We start from the raw sequence: 10,866 nt of genomic DNA, 5'->3' as shown, positions 1-10,866 counted from the left end.
GAGAGCAACTTTTAGGACTGAACAAAAGGAGGGATCAAATCTAAATCTGCTTTTGAGGAGGATTAGTAGATGCATGACCAGCAATTTTAACATGGGCTATGAAAATAATGAAATAGTGGGGAAATATATGCTATGTGGGCCATTTCACAGAATGACCAAACAGCTGAAATTGGCAGGGACCTCTAGAGATCATCTGATGCAACTCCCCTGCTCACACAGGGTCACCTGCTGCTCCAGGTGTCTGGATATTGCCCAGGACAACATCCAGCTGGTTAYTGAGTACGTCTAAGGATAGAAACTTCCACAGCCTCTCTGGGCAACCAGCCCAGTCCAGAGTTCAAACACTYTYACAGTATATATWTATGTATAAWAATAATAATAAAAAAATCCTTGGGTTTAAGCGGAATTATCTGTGTTTCGMTTTGCACCCATTGCCTCTTGCCCTGTCACTGGGCACCATGGAGAAGAGGCAGGTTCCATCTCCTTTACTGCCTCCAGTCAGACAGTTCTATACATTGATAAGATCTCCAGCCAGCCTTCTCTTTTCCAGGCTAAGCAATCCTGCCCCTCTCAGACTGTCCTCATACTGCTCAATCATCTTTGCAGCCCTCCACTGGATTTGCTCCAGTAGATCCATGTCTTTCTTGTGCTAGGGAAAACTGTACTTTGGTATAAATGCGTAATGGAGACTGAACTATGGGTGTGGCAATTTATGCTGGTTTACAAGTCTTAAGGTTTTCTAGCTTATCATATAGCTCTAACTGTACATGAGAAAATTATCCTTGGAACTCACAGTTCTCAGTTATACACCTTTAAAGTTATTTATGCTCCATATAGAGCTAAACCAGGAAAAATGTACAGCTTTAAGCTACCCTTCTGGCTATACATCCTCACTGAAGAAAAGATTACCCACTGCTGCAGTGTATTAAATYAGGATCAGGGACCCATTAAGTTGGATGCCTAAGCAGAAAACTTGGACTCTGATAAAAAGACCTGACAACATGTCTTTTGGCTACTACTTGCTTCAGCTAAAAAACTAATCATGTTGCTTTGTGGTATTTCAGTTGAGCTTTCTTTTTTGCATATACAGAACTTGAGGATTAATTAATGAAAACAAAGAGAGTCTTTTCGTTCTCCCTTTTTATACTACATCTTCCCAAGGCAGGATCCAGATTGCCAGATCCAGCTGAAATTAGAGTCCCAAGCTATGGTCCTTCTTGTGTGAGACAAGTTAAAGTGAGTTCTGTGCCACAGAGTTTATAGAACTGAGAGGAAAATGAAGTTCAAACTGCAAAAAATGTTCAAGGCCAATGGCAGAAGGGAGCCATAACCAGGACTGTAATACAGAGTCTCTCGATTCCCATTGCAAAATAGTGTCTGTCAAATCCTGTGAAGTTTGAAGCTGAATGAGAGCTAAGAGCTGTCATCTCCTCACCTCAGAGTATGATACCCTTCAGAGATTTGTCAGTGACTTGTTTGTAACTTGGAAAAGAAAAATGCAATACGGCTCAATACCCTTTAAAGTTTACCACCCACAGATTTATGTACTGAATTGCGTAGACTAGCCTCACAAAACACCTCCTAAGTATATAACCACGCTCCTCTGCCCATTCAGGATCTCCACAAGCACAGCTCTTGTGATAGCTAGTTCTCTGGCATGTATTCCACCTCTAAAAAGACCKCATTCTTTCTCTCAAGGTCTGCATTGCTGCCGTGCTTTTAGGAAAAGAAATTGAATTCATTTCAGTGTAATGCTGCCTTGGCATAATCTGGTTAGAGACCTCAGCTGAATCACTCCTTTAAAGAAGGAGCTTCCTCCCATGCATGCTGTAGTCCTCAACCCCGAGGCAGGCGAATGAATCAGACGATCATTACAGCATCAGCTGTCGCCTCCTTCACCTCTGCTAGGTCAGAAAACTTTGTATCCAAGTCAGTCAACCGCGTGATCAAACCTGAAGCATCAGAAGTGAAACCATTATCCACACATGAATGGCTCTCAGCGGGGACCGCCACCAGGAAAAAAAAAAAAAAAAAAAAAGCCCAAATTTAAGCTCAAATGGAAGCTGCCTACCTCATAGATAGAAGCTGCTACATGACCTGTTGTGCTTCCGTCAGAAATCCTTCCCTGATGTGTCAGTTGACAAGGATATGGCACTAGGAAGGTGACAGGCAGCTTGCTGGACTGACAGTACAGTTGACATCATTAGATAAGGAAAAAAAAAAACTCAATGCAATATTTACTGGAAGAAGAAAAACAAAAGCAAACCAAAGCAAAACCAAAGCCTGCCCCCATACTGGGGACACTGTCATGGGGCACTGCAAYACCAACCAGGCGAGGTAAGCAGGCATCCTTCTGTACGCGCACACAGGCACAGAGCTTGTCATTCCACCTAAAGTTCAAGGGGAAGCAGTTAGTGAATGGTTTGTTAAGAGCAGAGAATTTCCCTAATTACCTCRAACCATCTCAGCTACAAAGCTGCTTATATATGACTGTGCCAGGAAGATACCTATTTAAAAAAAGAAAAAAAAAATCTGTGGCAACATGGGGTTATTYTATTCAGACTCTAATAAATGAGAGATGTTATATTAAATAAATGTGGGAGAGAAAAGCCCTTGGTTACAATTATCTTCATAATCTGATTCCTWCTGAAAGGAGATACACTGAAGAAAGGACTGCGCAAAAGATGGTCTTCTTATTTTATAGATCAAGGGCAAAAGAAGTTGCCTGACACAGTGGAATATGCATCTGTATGATTTACCAATTATATATTCCACTTAATGTCTAAGCATCTAACAAGATGGAGAAAGTGCCACTATCCAACTGTCACTGTGAGGAACATAGGCTGGAGAAAACTGGATGACTTGCCCATGAAAGAACTGACCCCAGAGCTCCCCAGAGTCGCCACATTGTCTCAGCTCTCTTATTTTCTGTGCGCTGTAGTTGATGAATAGAACAGTCTTCCCCTGAACGAGTCTGTAGATTTGCCATCTTCTGATCTTCCACCATTGCTGAAAGGAAAAGGAGGAAAAAAAACAAAAAACAAACAAAAAAAAAAAACAAAAACAAACACCACATTTCTGTCCAGGAAACCAAATCAAAGTGCTTTTGCTACATTTTGCACAGTTTCTAATTGTGGAGAGCTTTTAGTCAGAATTTAAACATCTCATGGTGGTTTAGCTTCACCCACTTTGGAAAGGACCGTCCCAGACACCAGTTGAAGTGACYGATGTCTGCGTTTAAGTGAGCTTTTGCAAGCAGTGTTCCTGCAGTTTCAGCTTAGCATCCAGACAGATAAAATACATCACTACTTGATACTCTAGAAACATCTAGTGTTCAGTATTTTCCCCTCCAAAGTGAAATCTGCCTCCCTCCCCCAGCAAAGTCCTTTCTAAACCAGGGATGCTTAGAAGGACAGGAGGGCACTGGTATTATATTTGAAGCAGCTTCACTATTACAGAGAATTGCCACATCAGCTGAAGAGGTTACAAAAATCTATTTTAACACAATCTACCTGCAATCTGTTTTCAATGACTCCCTTAAGRCTCCTTAAATGTACATGCTCCAGACAGTTCATAATAATCACTATATTTTACCATCCACTGATGATATCAGGTCCTGTGAGTAAAACCTCTGCCGACTACAAAAGGGAGACCGTTTAGCAATACCCTTCTTTGCTGCTACCRTGACTCTGCGAAGGAGCGTTAGATTCCCCTTCTCTGCTCCTCCTGTCCCTATCCAGAGCCATTATTGCCAAAAAGCCTTGCAAAAGTGCTTTTTATTTCCAATTACACACACGAACAACAAAGCCAAATGGTCTGTAAGAACAGTGATATTTCTTGCTAAAAGGATATATGCCTTTTTATTAAAATAAGGAACTCATCCCTCTAGTTTTTCACAAAATACCTTTTTGCAATTGCCACCTCTTCCGAAAAAAAGGAAAATTAGAAGGCTCTGTGCCAACCAGGAGCACTGACAGTTGAAGATGACCAATAATAAATGGAACAATTTATTCCTCCTTCAGATCTCCATGCCAAGAGAAATAAGAGCAGTGATTCCAGAAAAACATAAAATCAGGATGAGACCAAAGTGAATGAAGCAAGGAAACCAAAGTACTCACAAGCTCTCTTAATAGGACGTTTTAATGGTATTTATACAAAACACCGCTGCTGCGGAAAACAAGGCAAAACCTCACTTCCTGGTGAGGTTTAACAGGACGACTGTTGACAAGTTATTCAGTGAGCACCACAACTGCTAAAGTTCGGTTTCCCACCAAGCGGTGCACTGTGCTTAGACACGTGCGAYGGTGCTCGTAGCCTMGCTYCCTGCGGCTGAAACCGCTGTCTGACACCCCCTGCRGACATTCCTCCGAGTAGGAAATCTACCTTTATGCAACATGCAGGAATGTTATCCACCTTTAATACTTGTACCCCTCCAGTCAAAACCTTTAGTAGTTGTTTCGAGGGATTCAGAAGTTATTAGAGACAAACACACAGTATTGGGCTACATGGAGATATAAAGCCAAGATAGACATACTAAATTAAAGATTCTTACGGATGTTAATCAAGGCTTTACACTACTGAAGAAGGGAAAAAAAAACTTTTTAAAAAAGCTTATTTTTTGTTTTGTTCTGCATAATGATACTGTGCTAAGCATTAATAGCCACTTGATTTTACAAAATGTCAGTATTCTGTAAATCAGGATTTTATATATATATATATATATATATATATATATATAAAAATGCGTGTATATATACATATGTATATATACATATAAACATACAATACACACACAGACATACACGTACACACACACACACATGCAAAATTAAAACAATTCCATTGGTGTGTGAACTTTTAAGAAGCATTTTCAAAAGTATTTGTATTTAGGAGACTCCATGCATTTACTTACATGTAGGACATTGCAGAGGTCCCAGTGCTATATTGTTCTTTATGTTATGTAAGTTCATGGGAGCTGGGAACAGCACATGCAGATCAGCCTAAARACAGTCATTTGTTGGATTCATATCCAGACAGTTTCTCAGCACTCAGATCATTCATCTTCTACAAAATTGTTTGAAAAATACGTTGAAAAAATACGCAAGGTCACAAAATATGGCACAGCAAGCATGAAAAACAGGTGAATGTACTCTCTAGATTCTGTTCTACTGACTCAGGCTAGTCTTAAACAAGTCTTTTCATTTCTGTGCCTCAGGATCTTCATTTGTAAAGTAGTYAGTGATTTACACTGTTAGTGTCTTTCTAAGCCTTACGTATCATATACAGATCTCATTTTGGGTTCACATGCTAACACCTAAAATTGTCAAAATACACAGTTTCCATAGGGTGTTGCATGGTCCAGAATATGAACAGGTTATYATACTCACTTCAAACATCATTATTAGTGACCTAGTGAACAATTGTGCTTTCATTTGTAATGTGTTTATAGAAGTAACTTTAACACTTTATGAACTTATTTGCAAAGTGGAATCTGAGGATGAAATCTGATTAATTTGTTTCTGTAAGTTACAAGCTGTAGGATCAGGTTTATAACACAAACATAAGCTGCCTTTTGGGTTTATTGTAAGGGGTTATCCTTGGCTTCTTTGGCCTACTGGTGCAGTGGCTCACGCCCATGTTGTTCATAAATAGTCTTGGGTAGGGGGAAGAGGACGTTGATTAACACCTGTAACAGAGCCTGCCCTGAGTATACAGCTCACCTGACTTTGAGGATTGTGTCTTTATTGTGATACAAACACTGTCTTCAACAGTCCATCAACCAGTGCAGCCTTAGAAGATCAGACTCCCACTAGCAAGTGGAGGGTAAGTTTGAAAACAGCAAGTCTGCTCTCGGTATGCTGCTAAGATGCTACTCTGACGGTCTTTTAAAGGTGTGTGGTCTGCACTAGGCAATCCTCAAGGTTGTGAAGATTCCCAAACCTAGGYGGCTAGAGGAGGGGTGCTGTCTCAGAAATTATTCAAACCACCCCAAGATACCTCTTATGAAGCCATTTATCGCACAGGTATTCTCTATAGCCTGCAGATCTCTGAATCACTGTAACAGAATTATGGACCAGTTTCACCAGTGAAACTCAGGATGCCAATAAAAGGGAATTCAGAAGCCCAGAGATATAGCCATCAGAAGGGACATACAATAAGACATAATTCTGAGAGCTCAACTGGACAGTAGATGGGAGAACACAGCTAGGCRCACCAGAACTGCTGTACAATGTGCAACCTGCACTAGGGTGCTAAYGGCCTTCCTACACATAGGTCACATTACAAGGCACTGTTCTGAATGCCCAGCCTGGCACTGCCGGCCCTCTGAGAGCTAGCAGAGCTCTCAGCTCTGGCTCCTGGGACAGAAGGCAGACACAAGAAGCCACCTGCACACTCTTACTTTAGGGCTGGAAGAATATAGTCTGACAAACAGCTCTTTTTTTCTAGCAGTAAGGATGCTTTCTGCCTGCCATAAAACTTGGAAACATACCCTTCCTCTTCCCTAATAAATAGACTTTCATCAACCACTCTTCCTGTTCTTTCAAATGTGTACAAACTAGAAACATTAACCTTTTTCCTCATATGAAATAATAGAATTAATTCTCTCAAATCCCTTCTCTCACRAACACGTTGTTCTCATCAATCCAAAAAGCAATCCGTCCAGCCAGCTCCTTGCATCCCAGCAAAGCTCGCTTTCCTTTCCCTCACAAGCCAGACAACTCAGTTTTCTTAGCTTACTCTGCCTTTTGTCCTCTATGCGTCTTTTCCCTTTTGATATCTGCAAGATTACTAGCAAGCCATCTATAATGGAAGATACCTCAGCTTCTGCTCCGTTCCTCTTTCTGACTCCCATTCTCCTACAAGTCTGCGTAGAAGTCAACACATCATTTAAGATACAAAAGTACACTTACTGCAAAATATCTAAAAAGTGAATGTGCAGAGTGAGAAAATAAAACAACATCCTACCAGCCCAGTCCCTGCAGCGTCTAGTGAGCTGACTACTGGAAGGACAGAGAAGAGCCAAGCTGGGGCCTCAGTCCACATGCAGCAGGGACAAGAGCAGCAGTGCATTCCAGGAGACTCTCCTACTTCTGTTATCTTCTAAGTGTAACCTATGCTCCCCACCTCCCAGTCCACACCTTCTCAAAAACAAATTTCTCACTTAAGCTAGGCTGTCACCCCTGTGACAAAGGTGACCTTGAGGGTCATTATTTCTGAAAYGGAAAGGAGGGGGAGCATATGTTTCCTAAATCTTTTAGCCTAAATTGCTTCTTTGATTCTATTCACAAAGGTCACAGAGCCTGTACAGCTCAACTGCGACCCTTGACCAGAAATCTGGCACCGCTCTGACAAACTGAAAAACATAGACATCACCATGCATCACAGCATCAGTCAGTGTTATGGACCTCCTGTAAAATTAAAAAAGCAAAGGGTAGTACTCAGTGTTGTGAATATAATCTCTTTATAGGTAGCCAGACAAATCATCATAGGACAGAGAAGGACAAAACCTCTGTGATCGAGATGGGAAATTGTCCCAGTTTTAAGGACTGACTGCTGGTGCAGAGCATGAGTACTGCAGAGCTAAACCTGGACGGAAACTCTCTCAACAGCTAGGTATTTCCTTCTAGAGTTTCCTTCAAGAGAACTGGAGAAAGAAAAAGAAAAACTTAAGACCTATACAGTGGAGAGGGCCAGGGGACCTCACGAATTGAGCTGAATCAAGCGTGGCTACGTCATACAAATCAACAAGTTCTGCAAACAGGTAGGATACCCCTTCAAAATAAAGGGGGAGGGGGGMGAGGAAGGCAAGTGAAGTCCATGCTCTCAAAAATATCCCAGGAAGATATTACAAAGCACCGCATGCAGGAATAATTAACGGCGAATGGAAGCAGCAGAGAAATATTTCTGCCAGAKGAACTAAGACAGAGAAAAGCTCACACAAAGAAATGGTAATTACTACTTCTTCAGAGAAAACTAAACTGAAGACAGCAACTACTACTGCGGTTCCTCCCAGGCTGTTCTGTTTTGCCAGCTAACACAAGCAACAAGTAACTAGGATAATATACACCCTCTAAGCAGCAAATAATCACAGGGGCTGAAAGCAATGTTGTGCTTAACTAACAACTTYGGGTAATATGCTGAAATAACTCTCAGGGTCCATTATAGCCCTAATGGGTTTTCTTCCACCAAAGCCCTTGGGTGTTTGTCAGCAGAAGCAGAAAGCAGGCCTGCCTCAGGAATATCAGTCAGATTGAGATCAGTCCTTATCTTTATAATTGGGAAGGCTTTCCTCCCAATTTAAATTATTATTTAAAAAAATACATGAATATAATAGTACCCGTTGAAGAGATCCACACATTTATAAAGAGCTAGTTACATTCAGAACAGATTCATTATGAACTCAATGTGTGGCATAAAAGTCATTTTTTTTAGTGGCCTTATTCTTGCAGCAAGAAAACTGAGTACTTAAAATCCTTACAAAAAAATCCAAAAATTATGAACATAACCTTCTAGCATGCTAGGCTCAGCAGGCAAGATTAAAAAGACAAAACAAAACTCCTCAAAATTGAAACAACAAAGAGTTTATTAGAGTCAGGAATATATAATCACTGTACAGAGAACATTCATAGTTAAAGTGTGAAATACTGAACCACTCACTGTGCATTCTGGTTGTTGAGCCTGCTAGTGATGATTTAATTGGCTGCCTACAGCTCGCTAACTTATTAGCRCTTAGAAAACATTTTTGTAAGCAGCGAAGAAATGATTGTCCTTTCTAGACGATAACATTGCCCAAGGTAGGGAATAAAGGATCACATGAATTACGTTTAAAAACTTACTCAAGATACAAAGTTGGTGAGAGGAGAGAAGACTGCCAGTTTTTTCTTTTCTGTATTTTGTGAGGAACTGTGGCGTTTCTGCTGTATTCTGTACACAGTCCAGTGCAGCAGTAATTTTCACTTTTAAATAAGAAAATATATTAACAGATACAAGAATTAACCATCTAATGCCAGTCTCTTCCAGTTATCTTTGGTTTGGGAAGAAGTTGCTTACTTCAACCATTATGGCTCAATCATTTTCACTAGAAATAAATGTAGTAATATCTGAGCCTAAAGYGTGGTATAAAGAAACATTTTCCTTTAAAATATGGTTATTTTTAAACCTTCAAATAATGTAYTCAAAAAAAGCCACTCTGTCTCCTGAGCTGTCAGCTCTCCACGCTACCAAATGTGCAGCCTTTGCCTTCTACAGCTGTTTGGGWAGATGTCCGCAAGGTGTTTGAGGAATCCCCTTCATCACACGCTGAGGCTCGCATCCACCTCAAGTAGACGAAAGACTTATTTTCTCCAATACTAAAAGAAAACAGAAAACACAGCAGTACATTTATTCAACCTGTTTTACTCTCAGAGAATAAAAAAGTTATGTGGAAATTGAACTTTGAGTTTAAAAACATTGTAAAGTGCCTAAAGGCAGGTGATTTGCACAACTCTTCAGCAGAACCAACAGCCGGGAAACTAACTCTATCTGCCACTTGAGAAGTAGTTTATCTACACAGTCCTGTTGGTACATTTCCCCTGTTTTATTTGGCATGAAAGATCTGCTCCTCCAGCAGGAGAAACAGCAGAGCAGCTCTGTATTGAAGGAAAGAAACTACAGCTGCATTCTAGATTGCAGCAGCACTGGGAGAGGAATGCTTAGAGATACCTAAAKCCAGTTAAATTGAGTTCACTCCTAAACAGACAGCAACAAATCATTAGTATAATCCTAAACCAAGCACCTACACTTCAGTCCTYCCCTCCTCCTCAGGTTTCACTTTTATATCACTATTTAACTTATAAATTTACACGGAAAATAAAATGAAAAATTAGTCACATTAACTGGAGATTGTTTCTTTCTTCTGCAAGAGAAAAAAACAGTTAAAGTGAAAATGGCTCTCTGGGGAGAAATGGCTACCCAGTCTTCATCAATATGAACTGAAATTAGTATGTGCTTTTTCTTCTATTGAGAAGTCTTGTACAGTACCATCAATTTATATTCTGTATGTTGAATTTAGAGAGACCCTTTTTTTGATATCCATTAAGACGGAAAGAAATAAATACGATATAAAAAGCCTATAAAATACGTGATTAGATAACAGATTAAAGATACATTAAAAACTAAAGGCTTAATAACACAGCTTTGAACTGAATCCAATTTACAATATTGTTATAGAAGAAAAGTATCAGTTGGATGCCARAACATACAGACTGCTTTATACAAGAGTTTCACTTACTATAGCACGACATATTGAACACTGATACACAGTGCTCACTAAATAACCAACCTTACTGAAAGCTGAAGGGCATTTCAAATGAAAAATTGCATGACTTATGGCTAATTTGGCTTTAAGTATGYATCCTAACACCTGTGTAAGAGCTTTTTTTAATTTTTTTTTTTATTACTTTTTAGGGTAAGGCCACTGGTAAATCAATGCAGTATTATATATGAAAAAAATGAAAGCTTCAATTGGGCATTGGGTAAGATGACCACTTTACTGCAAATTCAATTATGCATTAATTGTTCATTTGTTCAACGATTTACAGACTCTGTAAAAACTCCAGCAGCACATTCTTACAAAGAAGGTTGCCTTARACAAAGAGCACAGATAACGATTTTTGACTAATGAAGTACTAAATATCGCTGAAGTATCCTAACTTGCTTGTAATATGTACAGAACAGACATTTATTACATTTAATTCTGATATAGTTTTTGGTAAGGTTTTTCTTTTTTTGATGTAAATAGTCCTCAGATTCTTGTCAATTTATGATTCACTTCTGACTATTCCTCTTGCATCTTCCTCATTTTATAAGCATTAAATACTGTTGCGG

General features: G+C 39.8%; 1 protein-coding gene across 2 annotated transcripts in view; it reads right to left on the bottom strand.

The window, feature by feature from the left end:
- Positions 1 to 8,566: 8,566 nt before the first annotated feature.
- Positions 8,567 to 10,866, bottom strand: part of PIK3C3 (phosphatidylinositol 3-kinase catalytic subunit type 3) — a 74,736-nt gene continuing 72,436 nt past the window's right edge. For both annotated transcript variants that reach the window (XM_085321937.1, XM_085321938.1), the window contains one exon: positions 8,567 to 9,350. In XM_085321937.1, coding sequence (XP_085178063.1) covers positions 9,336 to 9,350 — 15 coding nt within the window. In that variant the 3' untranslated portion in view covers positions 8,567 to 9,335. The remainder of the gene's footprint in view (positions 9,351 to 10,866) is intronic.

The sequence above is a fragment of the Rhea americana genome, unplaced genomic scaffold (genome assembly GCF_003343005.1).
Source record: "Rhea americana isolate MKP2758 unplaced genomic scaffold, rheAme1 scaffold_73, whole genome shotgun sequence".
Taxonomy (NCBI): Eukaryota; Metazoa; Chordata; class Aves; order Rheiformes; family Rheidae; genus Rhea; species Rhea americana.
Note: the sequence above shows the minus strand (reverse complement) of the source record. Positions and strands in the feature narration are given on the sequence as shown.